General features: G+C 34.8%; 1 protein-coding gene and 1 non-coding gene across 12 annotated transcripts in view; one reads left to right on the forward strand and one right to left on the reverse strand.

The window, feature by feature from the left end:
* Positions 1-23,983, forward strand: part of LOC145694440 (zonadhesin-like) — an 86,973-nt gene that overhangs the window by 12,620 nt on the left and 50,370 nt on the right. For 7 of the 11 annotated variants that reach the window (XM_081770666.1, XM_081770665.1, XM_081770674.1 and 4 more), the window contains 4 exons: positions 9,343-9,375; positions 13,865-14,029; positions 15,034-15,066; positions 20,193-20,378. In XM_081770666.1, coding sequence (XP_081626792.1) covers positions 9,343-9,375; positions 13,865-14,029; positions 15,034-15,066; positions 20,193-20,378 — 417 coding nt within the window. The remainder of the gene's footprint in view (positions 1-9,342; positions 9,376-13,864; positions 14,030-15,033; positions 15,067-20,192; positions 20,379-23,983) is intronic. The other 4 variants (XM_081770669.1, XM_081770675.1, XM_081770672.1 and 1 more) reach the window with 4 other exon arrangements.
* On the reverse strand, positions 14,584-14,658 carry TRNAQ-UUG (transfer RNA glutamine (anticodon UUG)). The gene has a single exon. It is a non-coding gene; the product is annotated as a tRNA-Gln (tRNA).

A 23,983-nucleotide genomic window follows, 5' to 3' on the forward strand; every position in this document is an offset into this window, starting at 1 on the left:
ATAATAATAATAATAATAATAATAATAATATATTTATTTATTTATTTTTAGTGCCATGAACAGCCAGATAGCAAAAATACAGCACTTAGTCATAGAACTAAGGGTTATAACACAAATCTTATATTCCTTTTAATATTAACAATACATTTGTTTCGACGATAGGAGGTCATTATCTATCTTAAAATATATACATAATTTTATGACTTCTATCTTTTCTCGATAAACATAATTACTTCATTATTCATTAAAATAGTTAGTCAATTTTCTTAAAATTGTCCTTAAAACAAGGATGCCGTCAAACATACAAATATACTATAAAAATATACATACCTATTAAAATCTATACGTCTGTACAATAAATACAATTATCCCGATAATATATTTAAAGAACTTGTCAATTTTCTTAAGATTACAGAATTTTTATAGAATAGAATAGAATAAGGATATAATAATAATAATAATAATAATAATAATAATAATAATAATAATAATAATAATAATAATAATAATAATAAAGAATATGCAAAAATACACCCTCATTTAAGTAATCAGTACAATAAAAATGTTCTCGTTCATCACTCTTCACCATCATCGATTCAAAGCAGTGGTGCAGCCACGGGGGGCACCGAGGCCAGACCCCTCAATTTTTTTTCCTGGACCACCGAAATGACTAGCTTTTAAAACACGATCGTCAGATTATCTCGCTTCAGTTATTTAAAAATAACAAATTACATATAATTAATAATCGGTAAATTATTTACCGATCGAATAGTATGGTATCTCTTCTGTGTAAGAAATGACCAAATGTAGAGCTTGCTGCCACATTTGCTACAATCGATTGATCCAGTATTCCTCTGCGGGTCATGTCCAATATGAAGCATTAAAATATTTTACATAGGCATATTTTAAAATAATTGTCAATCTATGCTAATATGTGATTTTGTATAATGTTTTAACAAGAATAATAAATAAATATTTTTGTCAGGAAATCTTAAAGAAATTAAGCGAAATTTCAAGGAATGTAGATAGGTTCTATGCAAGGGGGCTTAAATTGTAATAGTTATGCCCAAAGGCATAATATTTGGCCCGCAGCTGTAGTTCTTGGTTAAGCATAATTAAAACTACTTGGTACATAATATTTTTGGAGAAAAAGCAAAAACCAAAGCTTCAAAAAATGTTTTTGGTTTTCCGGACGGAAACGAAAAATTTTCGGTTTTTTCAGGCCTCAAAGTCACTAACTGTAACACTTTCTTTGGCTTGATAAATCGAAAATTGTCTTCTCCCCCTCGCAAAAATGCCGGGCTCTTCGTAGATAAGTGTGCTGGCTACACCCCTGATTCAAAGCTTGTCTCATGGCAATCTCACATAGCCCAATGAAGAGTGCTTTCGTGTGTAAAAGATATGCAAGAACAGTTTTCATTTGACCATGGAAGAAGAGTGCGTATGGGAAAATATACCATGAAATGTCTAAAGAGGATTATTTGTGGGAGTAATGCTAATGTGAATTCTGAAATAGTGACTACATTTGTGCGAATGAGAACATATGCCAAAATTAAGTTTTTGAATAGTTTGGCAAAACAGGAAGGGTTTCTGTACAAAGAGAAGGAAGCTCTCAGGACAAACGGGAGAAAAACTCAGGAAACTTGTCCAGTGAGGTAAGGTTTCTAACAATAAAATATTATCGTATAACACAATTATTATTATAAATTCTGTTCCCGATCATTATTGTATGTAGTAAATCACAGACACTTAAATTTGATTCTGCATGCAAGCAAAAAAAGGAGTTTACTATGTAACGTTAATTCAGTATAGGACTTCTCACACGAAGACCCTCTTCCTTATTCTTAAGTGGAAAAAAAAAACAGACGACAAATTTTTTGCGCGCTTCACGGGGCTGTAAGTGACGTCATTCCGGGACAGCCTATGACCGTGCAGAATGGTTAAGAGGCAACCTGTTGTCTAGTAACCTTGCTTCTCGATATATATAAAAAAATTTTATTCTTTTCAGATAAGTATTGAAACTGGAAGCGTTTAATTTATACCACTTCAAGTTTTGGTACAAGATTAACGAATGAGATTAAAGCTATTCTTCGGACGTTTAATCTTCCAAAAGAACCCTCCTTCTTACATTTTACTGTTTTAGGTGTAGTGGATCGATTTTCGTTGAAGTCGGAAGTTATTGTGAATTAGAACCACTTCGGTTTTCGCTATCTATTACCATTTGCTCTATGGCGATAAATGGTAAAACCGGAAATGGTTTATTTTTCCGGTTTGATCGTCTATAGTTTGGTCTAAGTTTGTGATGATCCATTAAGTAGGGTGCTTCTTTCTTTTACTGTTTCTGCTGTATGTAGATAAGTTATTATTGAAACAGGAAGTTATAATGAATTTGAACCACTTGCTGTTTTAGTAAAGAGATGCGTATAGAATTAATACGTGCCCTTGAGGCGCTTAATCGATTGCAGAATACCGCTTATCACGATCTATAACCGTTTTTGTTGTATAGCGATCAACAGTAAAACTTGAAATGGTTTGTTTGAACCGCTTCCGGTTTGAGTAGATGATTCTAATAACAAATTAGTTTCATAACTTTTCATTCTCTATATTTTGAAACAAAATTGGTAATGATCCATCAAGTACAGGGTGTTCGAGAAGTCCTTCCCTGATTACAGAAATTGATAACTCAGGCTAGAAATGAGATAGAAATATGAAACTGTTGTTGAATTGTTTACAAACTATAAAAGTTTTGGTCACATCAGTACATTTCCACATGAGCGAAGAAGAATGGCCCGATAATTCGATCGTGCAATAACGCGCACCAAACATTCACCTTTGAACTGCCTCTGGTGAACTCCCTGACCTCCCTGGGGGGTTCTGAACCCCAAATGCGTACATTATGGCGATTCACTACTCCACTGACAAAGAATGTCGCTTCGTCGGAAAAGGCAATTCGTCTGAGATAACCATTATCGTTCTCAATACGTGATAGCATTTCGACCGCAAAGTCATATCGATGTGTACCGTCGTCGGGCAACAAGGCCTGAACGAATTGCACTTTGTAAGCACGAAACAATAAACGTTTGTGTAAAATGTCATGGATAGAGCTTTTTGGCATCTGTAATTCACGTGAGTCCCTGCGCACCGATTTCTTAGAACTTCTCAGAAAAGACTGCCGCACAGCCTCCACCGTGTCTGCTGAGGTTCTTGGTCGACCAGACCTCGGAAAGTCAGCAACCGACCCTGTGTTCTTGAACTTCTCATACCAGGCTTTAATGCTCTTGACATCAGGTGGAGTCCTCCCAAATGTTGTCTGGAACTGTCTCTGCACCGTGGTTGGTGATCGTGTCTCATGGTACCACAGGACACACTGTGCCTTTTCCTGGTTGGTTGGCATGGCTTCTTGGGCTTCTTACTTACGTACTACAAACCTAAAACAAATAAAATTGAGACTTGGTAAAAGATAACAAACCTAACACAGACAAAAACTTTTATAGTTTGTAAACAATTCAACACCAGTTTCATATTTCTATCTTATATCTAGCCTGAGTTTTCAATTTCTGTTTTCAGGGAAGAACTTCTCGGACACCCTGTAGTTCTTGAATTTTTTGTCTTCCGGAAGAACACATACACGGACGAGGTAAATACAGGGTGTTTCGAAACAGCACCGACAACGTTTGGGGGGCAATTCAAGATAACAAGATCAGACAGAAAGCATAGATCAACCTGGGTGCACATATGCTTCCTTTCGGTGTTATAGGCTGCCAAAGACATGAAAAAAATGAACTTCACAAGTCCATAGCTCCATAACTATGGGTTCTTTAGTCGGTTCAAGACTTCACTTAGGAACTTGTATGTTCCCTATCTAAAAGTAAATGTTTTACAATCCTGCTGTAATTCTGCAACAATTTTTATAGAGGTAGTTGGTGAGAACTTCATATTATATGCCCGTAGCCAACATCTCTTAACAAAAATTGTTGTGTGAGTGTCTTATGATTCTAAAATATGGAGGTTTGGATAGGGTACATACTAGTTCCTAAGTGAAGTCTTGAACCGAGTACAGAAGGACCCATAGTTTTGAAACTATGGATCTTCAAAGTTCATTTTTTCATCTTTTTGGCAGATTGTAACTTCTAAAGGAAGCATTTGTGCACCCAGCTTTGTCTATATTTTTGTCTTATTTTGTTGTCCCAAACATTGTCGATGTTGTTTTGAAACACCCTGTATATGAAGGAGTTTTACGAAACCAAACTCCTTAAAGATCGATAGGTGAACGTATATATAGTTACTATGAAATATGTCGAATAAATAAGCCACTAAAATGGTTTTGTGTAATTTAGGTGAATTTATCACACTTTCATTAAGTAAAACAATTGTAAGGGCAGCCTTACTTTTGGGGTGGCTAGGCCTCCTTCAATCTCCCTCTAGTTACGCCTATATTGCTGCTTCTAGAAATCTAATCTTAGAGTTCTTTTAACTTTCATAACCAATTCAAGAATTCGTGGACTGGCGATTTTTCATTTTTGTTTTTCTTCATTGTTGAAATTGCATATTGTTGTTGTGAATATCGAGACCCATAATAATGAAGCGTTATCAGCAATTAACAGAAAAAGAAAATTAAAAACCGACATTGCCCTAACTCTGGAATTGGTTTATTCCGGAAAGTTTGACCTCTGGAAACTTCAAATTAAAGAAGCAACTATCACATTTTTTGCCCCGATAACAATTCATTAGACATATACGAAAATATTGGTGCGATCTACTTTTCGAGATCGTTGATTTATATTAACGTTAAGGGAACAAGAAGTTTTCTTTTGTGTGTGTAAATCACGTAAAAACTTATATAAGATAGAATAATTAGAAAAGATGGATGACATTTACAATTATTCTATGTCAGAAAGGCTCGGGCAGAAAGGCCCGTGTCAAAACGGCCCCGCGTCAAAACGGCCCGGGTCAGAGAGGCACTGCGACAAAAGGACCCGAGTCAAAAAGACCACGCGTCAAATGAGCCCCGCGTCAAAAGAACCGATTCAAAAGGGCCCCGCTAGGAAAGGGCCCGGCGACAAAAAGGCTCAAATGAAAAAGGCCCGGGTAGAAATGGTCCCATGTCTAGAAAGCCTGAAATTAAAACAGGAGTTGAAATCAAAGATGCACGAGGGGATAGTGTACTCTTAGTAAGTAGAAGTGTTTGTAAAATAGAAGGAAAAATATCAGTGGTTATTAGAAACAAAGAAAAACTTAAATGGTGATCTTAAGTTTGTTTGGTTTGCTGTTGGTTCTGCAACAATAGCTAACGCTTAAGTTGGTTCTCAATGTAAGTTTGCTTTTATCCATGTCTCTGAGTTTGTATTCTCGAGACATAGTAAAATCGGACTATATCTATTAATGACTATACCCTTACTTCTAAAATTCTATTTCTGCCCCTGAATCAAAGTAAAAAAAACACCCATTATAAGAAGAATATTCCCTTGAAAATGTCTCTTTAATTTTGTTGTAAAAACATACATGTTGATCTCCATACAGGGCTAGTCAAATTTTTCGGACAGAACAATAATAATGATGTGTGTGGACGGAGGAAAATCAAATGTTGCAATTGGTGACAAACTGCGTTGATTTGGAGTGCATTCACCATGGAAACCATCTTGAATTCTTCTATATTGCAGATAGCACATTTTCTAAAGAAAAAGTCTGTGATTTTACATTTTAATTTAGGCTTTATACTCCCACAAATGAGAATGTGAACTCATTTTTGACACATAGCTATCCGTTTAAGAGGCAGGGTGTTTGACATATGTATGTAATAGAATAAAGTATCATGACACGGCAGTAACAAAGAGACAAGTGAACAAAGGAAAAGTAGTTTTTACAGGTTAGTATTGGTGTTAAAACTGCCTTAAATGATCATCGCAGCCAACTTGAATTCCACATTTATATTCCATACAATATTTTCAAATAGAAAGGGATATTTGTGTCGCATAAATGTTGGCTAGAATCTTCCAACAAACGATAATCTGGACCGACTTTTGACCAACCGCTATTCATTTACGATATAGTGTGTGCTACGTTTGACGTTTGTTTCTAGTAGACAGGCAACTAATAATTGGAAAGACAACTAATAAAGAGAGCTTCTTTGTGTTCTTAAAGTTTCTGTTCGCTTGCTTGCGTTTGTAAAACATTGTGAAGTTATCACATATGTTAATAGTAACTATAACTCATTTTAATAGTAAGTATATTTGTGATTAATTGTTAGTTAACGACAATTAAGCAAGAGAATGCTTTTAATATGCAGACTTGAATATTCGGTAGAGATCAACGACTTCGTTCAAATAGTAGTGAGTGGTAACAATGTTTTGTCTGCTCAGTGTATCGTACCATGTCGAGATAGTACGTGAAGGATATAATGGTAAAATTCCTAGAAAGAAACTATGTATTATCCAAATTAAGTATTATGAGATACTTAAATTTTCTAGAGCGTTCGAAAATGAAGCCAAAAATTGGTGGGATTCTGTTGTTTATCGAAAAATTTAATACAAACCTGCATGAATATGGGGATAGAATAATAGTATTTGACAAGTAAATGCAGAGATAAATGTCAAGATCTTCCCGCCTACTGTAAAGTACGGTCGATGAAGTGTATTGTTTTGGGTTATATATGTTCAGTGAGATGTTGAGAGTTAGTGTGTATTTATGAAATTCTGATAAGATAAATAAATCTTAACGTTCTTAGTTGGACTATTAATTTTATCAAGATATTGATTCCAAACAAAGTATATGTTATAAATAAATGATTGTTTTAAAACTGTCCAAAACTGAGTGAAAGCCCACCCCACAGTACCGGCTTTGAAACCACTGAGAAAATTTGGAACGAATTGCAACATAAGGGAAATATGTACGACTTATGGTGAAAGCGTTCTACGTACAGCGTGCAACAATATTTCCCCACATTATACCGGGAAAATTGTAACAACGATGCCGAAATGCTTAAAGAAAGTTATAAATCGTTGTGTGTTTCATATTAAATACTAACTGTATTACCTTGGAGGGATAAAATAACTTAAGGGACATTTATAGCTGCTTGTTTAATATCTGAATATTTATGTGATCAACAATGTCCACATCCCCATTCAATGCAGTTTTTCCAACAACGCACAATTGCAGCATTTGCTTTTCCTCTTGCAACACTCGCACATTATTACTGTCCTGATAGTTTTGTCTACTACACACAAATGTGAAACATACACACTTACATCATAAAATAACGAGGATTGGTATAAAATGAGTCATATTCTCGTTTGTCGGAAAATCCAGGCCGAAATTGATGTGCCATACATATTCTTTTCCATTTAAAAATATTGTGTGATAACCAATATGGCGGAATTCAAGATGGCTGTCATTATGTCCAGGTCCTCACTCAGTGCAGATTTTGCTTCAACACACACCTGCAACCTTTTACTTTTCTGCGTGTAGGTGTCTCGTTGCCTGTCCAGATACTTTGGTCTACTAGTTACAAATATCAAACGTAGCACCGTATCTCGCAACGAGTGAAAATATATTTTTTTAAAAAATGAGTTATTTTTCTCATATCTGCGAAGATTCTTCTCTAAATTGATGTGTCAAACTCCCCGTTCTATTCATAAAATATTGTGTACTATCAAATATAGCGGAATCCAAAGTATTTGCCATGAATTCCATACCCCATTCAATGCAGTTTTGCATCAATATTCATATGCAATATTTACTTCTCCTCCGTCCATGCGAATCGTTATTGATGATCTGTCATAATAGTTTTAACTAACCCTATATATTTTCCACATGTATGTTCTTTCAACACAAATTAATCAGATACTGTCCACATAATATTTTTCATCTAATAAATATTCTTATACTTCTGAGGTTTTTCAGGCTATATCTCAGGTTTCTTGACTTGGGGCTTTTTGTCGCGGGGCCATTTTGACCGATGTCCTTCTGACCCGGGCCCTCTTGACGCGGATCCATTTTGACACAGGCCCTTTTGCCATGAGGCCGTTTTCACTCCGGCATTTGTGTTCTCTCCCTCTGTCCGTGTCCTTCTGACGTGGCACCGAAAACAGTAAGACTCATACTTGGAAGTATATCAATGCTAGTGGCCACCATTTTCAACATTTGCTTTAGCCACCATTTGAAACATTTGAACAGGAAGTTCATTTTTTTAGATTGCGTTACAGCTTTACCTTTCCATAAACTAGCAAGTTGAAGAATAACTTTTCTGTGACAATTCCAAGTGTATATACGTTTATTGACGCATCCGTTTCTGCATTGTTACATGTATGTATGGATATAGGTATTATATGAATATTATGCCAGCCGCTGTCTTCATCCTGACGTTAGTGTATAGAAATGGCAACGAGATCCCCGGCGAATGCTAGTAATTTAAGAAATCAATTATTCTTTTGCATGGAAAAATATTTTATTTATTAACTGTTTCGCAATTTATATATAAATACATTTCAAGTACAGTCCCTTTTTTCATTTTCCAGTCTGCCCAGAGGCAGAAGTTCCTTACATTTTTGGCTGCGACACGTATTGTAATCAAGAAGAGAAGAGATGCTATCCACCTACAAACGGTTGCATATGCGAACCTGGTTATGTCCGTCAGAGCAAGGAAAATTGGAAATGTATTCCTCTGGAGTCATACCCACTTAATAATTATAAGTTAAATTAACTGTAATTAGTACTGTGTCTTAAAGTTGCTATTCGTATTTTCATGTATTGGAAGTGAGTTAGATAATTAAAATATAAGTCTGGCTGCATACATTCGCAATAAATTAATAACGAAAAAGAAGAAAATAAATTTGGAAGAAAGATTGAGGCTCAAAATTACGTTATCTCCAATACCTAATTCTATACTGATCGTAATATAATGTTATTTGATTATAGTTCAATATTTAAATATACATATATATCGGATAATTACATAAATATATAAACCGACCAATAATAATATGGAGTCTGGGACAAATATGTAATTGAGGTTGCATGTAAGCTTATGCCATTCTGAAGATTACAAACATAACAAATAATTGAGTAAGTATTGTTCGGTCTTTCTTTATCTCTGCTTTCGTCACTCAGGCACCTGGATGTAGAGATAACCGAGTTCGAAGTACATAATCTGTGAAGGGTGATCAAATTTTGCATCCAACACCAAAGGCAATGACACTAATAACTCAACTAATAGGGTTATTGTATGTTAAAATAACGTCCAAATTGAAAATGAAGCTAAAACAGATGTGCATACTGATTATACTTTTAAACAAATGGAAAAGAGGAAAAGTTATAATTAGTAATCATTATTTCTTTTATTTACAGCGCCTCCATGGAGATTGCCTTCAGAGAACTTGGGTAAGGAATTCGTTGACTTTGTTGGCAATGTTTTATTTGCTTTTTAATGTTGGGCTACTCAAAAAAGGATAGGATACATGACTAAGGCGGAATCCTTGAATGATGATGTTGGCAATTACACCAAACGTTTATTTCTAAAACAAAAACTGCTATAATATTGGTTGATGGGTATATTTTGATCATCATTTTCAATTTTCAGTGGGCATATGTGTAAGGGAATAGGGCGTTTTAAAAGTAAAAAAATCTTGGGACAGAAAATATTCCCTATCTTGTTAATGTGTTTCAACTCTTTGGAAAAATATGTTGTTTTCACGTGAGGTCTTAACGCAGACGGATCTCCAAAGCACACTTAGTGTTGTGTTTTATACCTCAAAGAATAGATATACAGAAGCTCTTCGTGGTACCATATGTTATTCATTAGACTATAGAATGAAGAAAGAATAAACTACATTAATATCATCCTTAATGATAACATGCATAATTCATTCTCGGTAGTAAGAAAAGTTTACAACTTTGTTCTAGGCAGTACAAGGTATCAATTTGTGTCTACATTGTAATAGAATCTACATTGATAATTATAAACGTCCATCACGGAGCATTAAAGAACGTAATCAATTACAAAGTAATAGTCTATGTCACTTAAGATATCCGCATTGTTATGAACTTCTTCTTTGAATACTTTACATATCAAAATGAAAGGAAAAATTTACAAGACAGTTGCAGAATCTTGAAGTTTGAAGTCAATTCTAATGATAACTTTGACCAGTGTAATGAACGTAATTTCTAGCTTCTCTTGTCTGCTAGCTATTATATCCCTTGTTTATTTTTCAGAGCGTTTAAATTGTTTACAACTTGTTGGATCAAATGATCCAATATATTTGAGGCTAACATTTTTATGTAGGCCTTATATCTGGAGAACTACAGATGGTGATCAGAAAAATGGAAACACCTGAACGAAATTGCAACTTACCAGATTAATATGGTGTCGGGCCACCTTTCGCCTTCAGAACAGCCTTGATGCGATGTGGGATGGAGGCATAGAGGTCGTGAATGGTAGCAAGTGAAAGTTTACAGAGAGAGAGAGAGAGAGAGAGAGAGAGAGAGAGCTCTAGAAATGGCACCTACAGTCAACACAGCGCTATTGTGTAGGTTAAAATAAAGTGAACATGCTATATAAAGATTTATAGACCGGTGAATACCTTAGCCTAAAAAGGGAATTAAAAAATTCACTATGTCGTAATATTGCATACTAACTTGGAACAATTAGCACTGCTCTACGAAGTCTTCAAGCAGTTACATCGATGGTTAAGCCAATAAGTGGTGCTAATGTCAATGGCTATCTATTTTAATTGCCATCCAGAAGGAGTAGATCTAACTATTTGATGGATTGGGAGATCTACGTTATAGTTCTTTGACTTGCACGTTGCCACATAGTGAAATTCGCGTTCCACACGAGTACTCAAAACATATAACATTATACATACTTTTCGCTTTATTTTGATTTATAGAATATTACTCTGGAGTCTCTGGGAGTCATTTTAGATCACCTGAGACATAGCGAACTCGCTTCTTGACTGAACGTTCGCACCTCTAAAGAAGTGTTAACACGAGCTAGCAGGGATTCCCCGCATTTGAATAAAAAAAATGATTGCTTTACAATAGCTTGATGCTCGTAGCGGAAGCGCCTTGTATCTTCCTAATTTGCCTCCTTTTGCGTGTAAATAGAACGCTCAGTTTTCTGTAAACTTTTGTTGTGGAAAGACAACGTTTTGCGGGGAAAGATCTTCACCGCGTGTGCAAGCCTTTCTAATTTTTGATGATCATACTATACTCGTGTTATTATATCTGTAATTAGAATAGAGTATGAAACGGGGCAGAGACGGGTTTTGGACCTATTTAACTCAATGAGGAGAAGAAGTTGGTGAAAGCATAGCTGAACCACCACAGCCATAATTTCCTATGTCAGATCGTGAAGGTTATGCGAATTCCATGGTCGGTGCTTTGGATGAACCTTCAAATTCATTAGTTTTCCAAAGGTGTTTACATTGAAATGTTTCGTCTGTTTTCATTCAGTATAATCTACCTTTGCATACATAGTTTCAAGAAGGAATAAAAACAGCTTTTGGAAAACAGTATTACAGTTTACGAGCAGAATAAATTTCTAAAGTGTGGGCAATTCCCTTCACCGCGTCTGATTATGTTTTTAAAATGTTAGTTTATTTCTTTGGAATATCAACACATTTGCGAAAAGATTTTTTGGCGCTCGCACAAAAGCAATTAAGACATTTCTTTATGTTTTTAACAAATAGATACATATGTTATACTGTTGTAAAAAAAACTAAACAAAGTATTTTCAAAGTTGAAATACATGGGAAGTTATTTTCACAGTGATGGAATCCCCGTATCGTGTGTGGTTGCGGCAATCAATAGGCGCTTGTGCTTGTGTTAATGAAGATTTTATTATGGTTTTCCTATTTCCTCCAGGATTCCAAATATTAAATACTAATTGTAAGCACTAGTAACACAGAGTACTGAGATACATTGAGATGCTGTCTACCCTTTTGAAAAAATAAAAGAACATAGTCTTAGAATTTACTTATTAATTAGAGTTGAGTTGATTTTGAGTTTAACGTCCCGTTCAGCAGCGAGGCTATATGAGACGTGGACCTACTGATTAACGTGGAATCCGAACCACATGAGCTCCCGCCGGGAATCGAACCCGGTTCTCCCACGCCAAAGGCGCGTACGCTAACCGCTTAGCCACGGAGGAGCTCACTTATTAATTAGAATCAATATACATTTCATGTAGAAAATATAGAAATGATTCAGTCGATGATCGCTTGATTAATAGTAATTGTGGTAGAATCAAATTGTAAAATGTATTGTTTTTGGAAACTAGGAGAGACAAATTCTGTCTATGCGAAAGAAGCTACAGAGAGACATCAAGAAATATGTCTCAAAGCGGCTGAAACAAATTGGTGGAGCTTCCATTTGAAAGCGGCCGGCACATGTACTTTTGAGCACATTTCACACTGAGAAATATTTTCTATTGTGTACTCCTAATAATGATGTTAATTTTCACTGGATCCTGTTTCCATTTCGTATTTCTATTTATGGCACATCCATCCTAATATGATTCTCTTATTTGCACTTAGGTTGCCCTAGTGTTCTTCTCCAGAAGGGATTTCCATTGAAAATTTTCAAAGCATTCCTATTTTCTTTTATACTGGATACATGACCTGTTCACCTCCGCCTCCCAGACTTAATAACCCAACAATGCTTGCTAAATGATCTTCGCATATAACTTCGCATTCCACATATAACTTCGTACTTTCGCTCACTGACCGTTTTGAAAGGAATTTGCATATTTAAGCACTACATCACAAATTTGAGTGAAGCAGTAACCACTAAAGCATATTAAAAGCCAAATAAATAAGGCAAGGAAGTGAAATGAATGACAAAAAACCTGAAAATTGCTCGTAAGAGATTAATTCTTTTGTATGTTGGAAAAGTCATTCCAAAATTATAAATTATGTAATTATAATTGCTTAGAGTGCTTAGTGTAGATTAATTTATTCTTTCTGAATGTCGAAAAGTGTATCGAACGTTACTTACTTCTTACGTTAGACGAGGATGTTAAAGAGGAATTATAGAATTGATCCAAATCTGCATCAAACGTTTACAATTTTCCAAAGGATGTCACACATTCGAGTTCCCAGGAACCGGAATCACAACAGGAAACATATCAAATCATATCAAACATTAATATTCCTTTCTGCATCAGGATGAGTTTTCAAGAAGAGTGTTTAGTTTTTCTGTGATAGAACTGCGATTTATTTGGATAAAATTATTCACTGTTGCTTCGTCGAACAGTAAACAGGCGGAATTAGTGAGCAACATTACATAAAACATGGAATCAGTAAATACAATAAATCCACTATACATTCCTACTACCTAAAAGCGATTCGAATCATGCAAGGTTTCTTTACCAGCCACCAGAGAGAAAACAATCTACACAAAACTAACTAACTAACTAACTCTAGAGCCTACGGAGCCCGGAGGTTCATCGTCGCGTTCACGAAAGCACTATTTTTAACATTTACTTTAACCACCATTTGAAACATTTATTTGAACAGGAAATTCATTTTTTTAGATTGTGTTACAGCTTTACCTTTCCAGAAACTTAAACTTGCAAGTTGAAGAACAAATTTTCTGTGACTATTCCAAGTGTGTATACGTTTATTGACGCATCCGTTTCTGCACTGTTACATGTATGTACGGATATAGGTATTTTATGAATAGTATGCCAGCCGTTGTCTTCATCCTGACGTTAGTGTTTAGAAATGACGATGAGATCCCCGGCAAATGCTAGTATTTTAAGAAATCAATTATTCTTTTGTATGGAAAAAATATTTTATTTATTAACTTTTTCGTAATTTATATATAAATACATTTCAAGTACAATCCCATTTTTTTTTTCATTTTCCAGTCTGTCCAGAGGGAGAAGTTCCTTTTAATTCTGAGAGCTGCGAAACGTATTGTAATCAGGAAGAGAGGATATGTTACCCTCCTACAAATGGTTGCGTATGTGAACCTGGTTATGTCCGTCAGAGCAAGGAAAATTGGGAATGTATTCCTCTGGAGTCGTGCCCACGTAATAATTATAAGTTAAATTAACTGTAATTAGTACTGTGTCTTAGAGTTGCTATTCGTATATTCATGTATAGGAAGTGAGTTAGATAATTAAAATATAAGTCTGACTGCATACAGTCGCAGTAAATCCATGAACGAAAAAGAAGAAAATAAATTTGGAAGAAATATTGAGGTTCAAAATTACATTATCTCCAATATCTAATTCTATACTGATCGTAATATAATGTTATTTGATTATAGTTCAATATTTAAATATACATATATATCGGATAATTACATAAATATATAAACCGGCCAATAATAATATTGAGGGGATTTAGGATTTAGATTTCTGGGCTTTCGGCATCTAAGGCCATTTAGCCCTTCACGATTTGAGGGATGACGTCCCTCGGCGAGCACACTATCCGGGAAAGGGAAGGAAGAAAGGATTGGGGAAGGAAGGAAGCGGCCTGGGACCTGCAAGTTAGGTACCACACTGGTGGGAATGAGGAAAACCCAGGAAAATCTCATTCAGGGTGGCTGGCCTGAAAAAGCTGTTACACTTTTTCGACCGAGTGACCCCACCGGGAATCGAACCCGGGACCGCTCGCACCAAAGGCGAGAGCGTTAGCGACTACGCTACGCGGGGCCACGATAATAATATTGAGTCTGGGACAAATATGTAATTGAGGTTCCATGTAAGCTTATGTTATTCTGAAGATTACAAACATGATAAATAATTGAGTATCATTCGGTCTTTGTTTATCGCTGATTTCGTCACTCAGGGAGCCGGATTTAGAGATTAACAGGGTTCGAAGTACATAATCTGTGAAGAGGGATAAATTTTGCATCCGACACCAAAGGCAATGACACTAATCACTCAACTAATAGGGTTATTATAATATGTTAAAATAACGTCCAAATTGAAAATGAAGCTAAAACAGATGTGTATACTGATTATACTTTTAAACAAATGGAAAAGACGAAAAGTTATAGTTAGTAATCATTATTTTCTTTTATTTACAGCGCCTCCATGGACATTGCCTTCAGAGAACTTGGGTAAGGAATTCGTTTACTTTTCTGGCAATGTTTTGTTTGCTTTTTAATATTGGGGTACTCAAAAAAGGATAGGATACACGACAAAACCGAAATCTTTGAACGATGGAGTACGCAATTACATCAAACGTTAATTTATAAAGCAAACCTGCTATAATATTGGTTGATGGGTTTATTTTGATTGCCATTTTCAATTTCCAGTGGGCATATGTGTAAAGCAATAGGACATTTTAAAAATAAAAAAATCGTGGAAGGGAAAATATTTCCTATCCTGTTCATGTGTTTCAACTCTTTGGAAAAATACGTTGTTTTCACGTGAGGTCTTAACGCAGACAGATATCCAAAGCACACTTAGTGTTGTGTTTTATACTTCAAAGAATAGATATATAGAGGCTCTTCGTTGTACCATATGTTATTGATTAGACTATAGAATGAAGGAAGAAAGGACTACATTAATATCATCCTTAACCCTCAAAGGACCAAGGGGGGGCTATAAAATGTATACACGAAACGGGTTGACGCTTGGTCCTGCGAGGGTTAATGACAACATGTATAATTCATTCTCGGTAGTAAGAAAAATTTACAACTTCGTTCTAGGTAGTACAAGGTATCAATTTGTTTTTACATTGTTAGAATCTACATTGATAATTATAGACGTCCAGCATGGAGCATGAAAGAACGCAATCAATTACAAAGTGATAGCCTATCTCATGTAAGACATCTCCATTGTTATGAACTTCTTATTTGAATACTTTACATAACAAAATGAAAGGAAAAATTTACAAGAAGACAGTTGCAGAATCTTGAAGTTTTAAGTCAATTCTAATGATAACTTTGAACAGTCTAATGAGCGTAGTTTTTAGCTTATCTTGTCTCCTAGCTATTATATCCCTTGTTTATTTTTCAGGGCGTTTAAATTGTTTACAACTTGTTGGATCAAATGATCCAATATATTTGAGGCTAAAATTTCTATGTAGGCCTTATATCTGGAGAACTACAGATGGTGATCAGAAAAATGAAAACACCTGAACGAAATTGCAACTTACCAGATTAATATGGTGTCGGGCCACCTTTCGCCTTCAGAACAACCTTGATGCGATGTGGGATCGAGGCATAGAAGTCGTGAATGGTAGCAAGTGAAATTTTACATAGAGAGAGAGAGAGAGGGAGAGAGTGCTCTAGAAATGGCACCTACACTCAACACAGCGCTATTGTGTAGGTCAAAATAAAGTGAACATGCTATATAATGATTTACGGACCGGTGAATACCTTAGCCTAAAAAGGGAATAAAAAATTCACTATGTCGTAATATTGCGTACTAACTTGGAACAATTAGAACTGCTCTACGAAGTCATCAATCACTTACAACGATGATTAAGCCAATAGGTGATGCTTAGTGTCAATTTCTATCAATTTTAACTGCCATCTACAAGGAGTAGATCTAACTGTTTAATGAACTGGGAGATTAACTTTATAGTGCTTTGTCTTCCACGCTGCCACATAGTGAGATTCGCGTCTCCAGACTAGTACACAAAAACAAATATTATATATAATTTTCGCTTCATTTTGACTTATAGAATATTACTCTGGAGTCCCTGGGAGTCATTTTTAGATCACCCGAGACATAGCGAACTCGCTTCTTGACTGAACGTTCGCACCTCTAAAGAAGTGTTAACACGAGCTAGCAGGGATTCCCCGCATTTGAATAAAAAAAATTGATTGCTTTACAATAGCTTTATGCTCGTATCGCAAGTGCCTTGTATCTTTCTAATTTGCCTCGTTTTGCGTGTAAATAGAACGCTCAGTTTTCTGTAAACTTTTGTTGTGGAAAGACAACGTTTTGCGGGGAAAGATCTTCACCGCGTGTGCAAGCCTTTCTAATTTTTGATGATCATACTATACTCGTGTTATTATATCTGTAATTAGAATAGAGTATGAAACGGGGCAGAGACGGGTTTTGGACCTATTTAACTCAATGAGGAGAAGAAGTTGGTGAAAGCATAGCTGAACCACCACAGCCATAATTTCCTATGTCAGATCGTGAAGGTGATGCGAATTCCATAGGCGGTGCTTTGGATGAACCTACAAATACATTAGTTTTCCAAAGGTGTTTACATTGAAATGTTTCGTGTGTTTTCATTCAGTATAATCTACATTTCCATACGTAGTTTCAAGAAGGAATAAAGACAGCTTTTGGAAAACAGTAATACAGGTTACAAGGGGAATAAATTTCTAAAGTGTGGGCAATCCTCGTCACCGCGTGTGCTTATGTTTCTTAAAAAAATAACTTATTTCTTCGCAATTTCAACATATTTGCAAAAGCATTTTCGGGGCTCATACAAAAGCAATTAACACATTTTCTTGAGGTTTGTAACAAATAGTTATATATTAATATTTTAAAACAAAATACCTTCAAAGTTGAAATTTATGGGAAGTTATTTTCATAGTGATGGAATTCCCGTACCGCGTGTTGTTGCGGCAAACAATAGGCGCATGCGCTTGTGTTAATGAATTTTGTAACGAAATATGTAATTTTATTATGGTTTTCCTTGCTCCTCCAGGATTCAACTCCAAACATTAAAAGCACAAGTAACGTAGAGTGCTGTGAGACATTGAGATGCTGTCTACCGATTGAAAATAAAGAACGTAGTTTTAGAATTTACTTATTAATTAGAATCAATATACATTTCATATAGAAGTAATAGAAATAGTTCAGTCGATGATTGCTTGATTATTAGAAATAGTGGTAGAATCAAATTTGTAAAAAGTTTTATTTTTGAAACCTGGTGAAGACAAATTCTGTTTATGCGAAAGAAGCTACAGAGAGACATCAAGAAATATATCTCACAGCGGCTGAAACAAATCGGTGGAGCTTCCGTTTGAAAGCAACTAGCACATGTACTTTTGAGGGCTTCTCACAGTGAGAAATATTTTCTACTGTGTACTCCTTCTAATAATGATGTAGTTAATTTTCACTGGATCCTGTTTCCATTTCGTATTCCTGTTTATGCGACATCCATCCAAATATGATCCTCTTATCTGCACTTAGGTTGCCCTAATGTTCTTTTCCAGAAGGGATTTCTATTGAAAACTTTCAAAGCATTCCTACTTTCTTTTATATTGGATACATGACTTGTTCACCTCCGCGTCCCAGACTTAATAACCCAACAATGCTTGCTAAATGATCTTTGCATATAACTTCGCATTCCGCATATAACTTTAACTCACTAAGTATTTTGAAAGAGGTTTGCATATTTAAGCACAACATCACAAATTTGAATAAAGCAGTAACCACTGAAACATATTAAAAGCCAAATAAATAAGGCAAGGAAGTGAAATGAATAATAAAAAAAACGGAAAATTGCTCGTAAGAGATTAATTCTTTTGTATGTTGGAAAATTCATTCCAAAATTATAAATTATAAATCATGTAATTATAAGTGCTTATGTTAGTGTAGATTGATTTATTCTTTCTGAATGTCGAAACGTTTATCGAACATTGCTTACTTCTTACGTTAGAAGAGGATGTTAAACAAGAATTATAGAAATGATCCCAAAATGCATCAAAAAGATTACGACTTTTTCAGAGGATATCACACCTTCGTGTTCCCTGAAACCGGAATCACAACAGGAAATATATAAATTAATATCAAACATTAACATTCCTTTCTGTAACAGGATGAATTTTCAAGAAGAGTGCTTAGTTTTTCTGTGATAGAACTGCAATTTATTTTGGTAAAATTATTGACTGTTGCTTCTTCGATCAGTAAACAGACGTAATTAGTGAGCAACATTACATAAAACTTGGAATCCGTCAGTACAAGAAATCCACTATAGATTTCTACTACCTAAAAGTGATTCGAATGATGCAAGGTTTCCTTACCAGCCACCAGGGAGAAAAAATCTACACTAAAGTAGTTAACTAACTAACTAACTCTAGAGCCTATGGAGCCCGGAGGTTCATCGTGGCGTTCACGAAAGCTCTCAACTAAATTCTATCCTTAGCCAAGTGGACCCAGTTTTTACTTTGTATTCCTATTTCTGCGGGATCCATTTTAATATGCGCCTACGTCTCCCATGTGTGCCTACGTTTTACTAATGGTTGTTTTCCGATTGGACTTTGAAACCGATCCTAATAACTCCCATCCTGGCTACATGATCGACCCACTTGAGCCTCCTAGATTTGATGACCCTAACAATGTTTGGTAAACCGTATAAATTATGTAGTTCCTCGTTATAAAATTTCCGCCATTCCCCATTCCCGTTCTTCTTGGGTCCAAATATACGTCTCTGGATCTTGTTCTTTATTATTTTCAGTCTACATTCTTCCCTCAGGGTAAGTGACTATGTTCCAACACTCATTAAGACCACCAGATTTGATTTGAAAGCACTATATTCGCAACTATGTTTAAAATACGATTAAATTTATTTTCAATGTTTCACATGTTTTTATGCAAAGTGTATACCTTTGTATGTTGACAAGAAGTTGTTGGAGGTATCTCCCATAGCATTATCTCCAGTCAGCTGTGATACAAAAACCAATGGAATTGCTAGCAACATTGAAATTCTTTATTAGCTCTTATCACACTTCAGGAGACCAATCGTAATGTACAGCCCTCTTATTTTACATATTTCAGTAATTCAGTAGAAATATAATTTTGGAATTTTGTCCTTAATTTACAGAATTAACATGATTCATTTCGGTGGAAAATAAAAATTTCAAAATATTGTCATTTAAACAGACATAAAGGTAAATAGTGTAACCCTTAAATAATCACTTAGATCAATAATTCTTCTTCCTCTTCTGTTGTACATAAATCTTATAGTGTTTAGCCCGATGATAGAGCACATTCAAATATAACTACCTTAATATTTGTTATATATATATATATATATATATATATATATATATATATATATATATATATAATGCTCAATTTTCTGCAAATGACCTGACAATAAAGGAAGAATATCTGGTGAAGGTGATTGTGACCCTAGCCTCTTGGTTAAGATAATATAAAATTATGTAAAAAATAAATATATTTCAAAATATAAATACTACAAGATATAGCATTATTGCCTGTAGAAATTGATTCGAAAGATATTGATTTTGCTTATTATTTCTTACAGTTAAATGTGGAGAAAACGAACATCCCACTGATCCTACTGATCCTAGTGACGTCGAAATTTCTTGTCAAGATTTGCGAGTATTGACCGACGTCGGAGTAGGTTCTATTTCTAAGAGAATATGTACGTGTAATGTCGGTTATGTTTTGAACCAGAAAACTGGAAAATGCATTCCACCATCACAATGTGGTAAGACAATGTATTAGTTATTTCTATTAGATAAAGTCCTATACTCTGTTCTGTGGTTTCCTAGTTTCAATACCTAGAGCATGTATTCGCATCCTTTCCACCAAGAAAAATGTATGTCACCATTTCTAAGAAATTATATATTAATTGAAGTTTGATACAATATGATAGATTGATAGACAGACAGACTTGGAGACAGACAGATAGATGTCGAAAACGTTACATAGAGACCTGTAAGGAAATCTAGTCTGGGGTCGAAGTTATCTTTGTAACGGAAGAGTGGTCTCTTCGTAACATCGATAATAATAACCAGATACTGTGCATCATTCATGGTCTTTTCGTAACATTCATTGCTACCACTTCACCTAAAATCATAATTTGTAATTCCGCATTTAAAAGTCAAGATGGCTTATTTTCGATTATGTACTGAGGTGCACTTACGATATGGTGTCAGTTAAGTTTATTTCTGTACCTTCAGCTTTCTTCGTTTAAGATATTTCTCAGTAACCATCTTTTTCTCACTCTCTATATTTCTTTGTCGTCTCTATATAAAGATAATTTATAATGTTCAGTCGAACTATCTCATGCTCGAATTGCAAGCGCTTCTCATATAGGTCGGTCAGTATAGGAAAGATAACATGCTAGCAAATGTTTCCTCTCGTAGACGGCTAGTAGTTAAATGAGGACATTAGTGAGATCAGATTAATCATGGGATGACCAAACTCTTTTATGTGAGTCTGTATACTGTACGAGTTTCAACTGGAAGCAAAAAGAAAGAAATCTAAATAAGCAAGCAGTAGTACCACGTGTACACCGCGTGAAGGAGTTGGGTTTGTATGGTGAAATATTTTCTCAGTACTGTAACCAGAAATGGTAGTAGATTTCAAGCACTTTAGCTTTTCGTAAAGAGTTTAGAGTAGAGAGAGAATGTTTATCGAGAAACTTAATTGGTTATAAAACTACTTCTCGGTATCAGTTATTATTCCACTTGTATGGAGATCAATATTGAAACCGAAAGTGTTAATTACTACCACTTCAGTTTAAATAGAATATGGGCGGAAGCGATTGAACCAGTTACTGAACCACTAAATCGATTCTAAAAAGCGCTTCTCGATCAAGGTTACTAGAGAACAGGTCGCCTCGAAACACTTCGGTTTAAGTTCGGAGGGAGTCTGTGAAGATCGTAATACGTCACCCGTAGACCAAACGCTTTGAACACACTTGAGAACTCTATAATCATCCTACAGTTTTAGATGCACTAAATAGAATTAGAATGATTATTTTAGACAATAATCCTGGCGTACTGAAAATTAACAAAAACTTAAATACTGTCGAGAATAAAGACTTTATTTTAAGTAAATTTCTTTTAAAATATGGTGTTCTACGTACTGATGAAATGCTGAAGACAATGACCGAGAACAAGGATGTGCTTAAGTCAAGTGTGCTCCATTGAGACACAATCAGCAATGGAAGAAGCTGGACTGGCGTATATAGCAGGTTGGCTTGCAATAATAATAATAATAATAATAATAATAATAATAATAATAATAATAATAATAATAATAATAATAATAATTTATTTATTTTTAGTGCCATGAAGAGCCAGATAGCAAAAATACAGCACTTAGTCATAGAACTAAGGGTTATAACACACATCTTATATTCCTTTTAATATTAACAATACATTTGTTTCGACGATAGGAGGTCATTATCTATCTTAAAATATATACATAATTTTATGACTTCTATCTTTTCTCGATAAACATAATTACTTCATTATTCATTAAAATAGTTAGTCAATTTCCTTAAAATTGTCCTTAAAACAAGGATGCCGTCAAACATACAAATATACTATAAAAATATACATACCTATTAAAATTTATACGTCTGTACTATAAATACAATTATCCCGATAATATATTAAAAGAACTTGTCAGTTTTCTTAAGATTACAGAATTTTTATAGAATATAATATAATAAAGATATATAATAATAATAATAATAATAATAATAATAATAATAATAATAATAATAATAATAATAATAATAATAATAATAATAATAATAATAATCTTAATAATAATAAAAATAATAATAATAAAGAATATGCAAAAATACACCCTCATTTAAGTAATCAGTACAATAAAAATGTTCTCGTTCATCACTCTTCACCATCATCGATTTAAAGCAGTGGTGCAGCCACGGGGGGCACCGAGGCCAGACCCCAGAATTTTTTTTTCCTGGACCACCGAAATGACTAGCTTTTAAAACACGATCGTCAGATTATCTCGCTTCAGTTATTTAAAAATAACAAATTACATATAATTAATAATCGGTAAATTATTTACCGATCGAATAGTATGGTATCTCTTCTGTGTAAGAAATGACCAAATGTAGAGCTTGCTGCCACATTTGCTACAATCGATTGATCCAGTATTCCTCTGCGGGTCATGTCCAATATGAAGCATTAAAATATTTTACATAGGCATATTTTAAAATAATTGTCAATCTATGCTAATATGTGATTTTGTATAATGTTTTAACAAGAATAATAAATAAATATTTTTGTCAGGAAATCTTAAAGAAATTAAGCGAAATTTCAAGGAATGTAGATAGGTTCTATGCAAGGGGGCTTAAATTGTAATAGTTATGCCCAAAGGCATAATATTTGGCCCGCAGCTGTAGTTCTTGGTTAAGCATAATTAAAACTACTTGGTACATAATATTTTTGGAGAAAAAGCAAAAACCAAAGCTTCAAAAAATGTTTTTGGTTTTCCGGACGGAAACGAAAAATTTTCGGTTTTTTCAGGCCTCAAAGTCACTAACTGTAACACTTTCTTTGGCTTGATAAATCGAAAATTGTCTTCTCCCCCTCGCAAAAATGCCGGGCTCTTCGTTGATAAGTGTGCTGGCTACACCCCTGATTCAAAGCTTGTCTCATGGCAATCTCACATAGCCCAATGAAGAGTGCTTTCGTGTGTAAAAGATATGCAAGAACAGTTTTCATTTGACCAGGGAAGAAGAGTGCGTATGGGAAAATATACCATGAAATGTCTAAAGAGGATTATTTGTGGGAGTAATGCTAATGTGAATTCTGAAATAGTGACTACATTTGTGCGAATGAGAACATATGCCAAATTTAAGTTTTTGAATAGTTTGGCAAAACAGAAAGGGTTTCTGTACAAAGAGAAGGAAGCTCTCAGGACAAACGGGAGAAAAACTCAGGAAACTTGTCCAGTGAGGTAAGGTTTCTAACAATAAAATATTATCGTAAAACACAATTATTATTATAAATTCTGTTCCCGATCATTATTGTATGTAGTAAATCACAGACACTTAAATTTGATTCTGCATGCAAGCAAAAAAAGAAGTTTACTATGTAACGTTAATTCAGTATAGGACTTCTCACACGAAGACCCTCTTCCTTATTCTTAAGTGGAAAAAAAAACAGACGACAAATTTTTTGCGCGCTTCACGGGGCTGTAAGTGACGTCATTCCGGGACAGCCTATGACCGTGCAGAATGGTTAAGAGGCAACCTGTTGTCTAGTAACCTTGCTTCTCGATATATATAAAAAAATTTTATTCTTTTCAGATAAGTATTGAAAC

This window comes from Thermobia domestica, chromosome 9 (assembly GCF_964235325.1).
Source record: "Thermobia domestica chromosome 9, izTheDome1.hap1.1, whole genome shotgun sequence".
NCBI lineage: Eukaryota > Metazoa > Arthropoda > Insecta > Zygentoma > Lepismatidae > Thermobia > Thermobia domestica.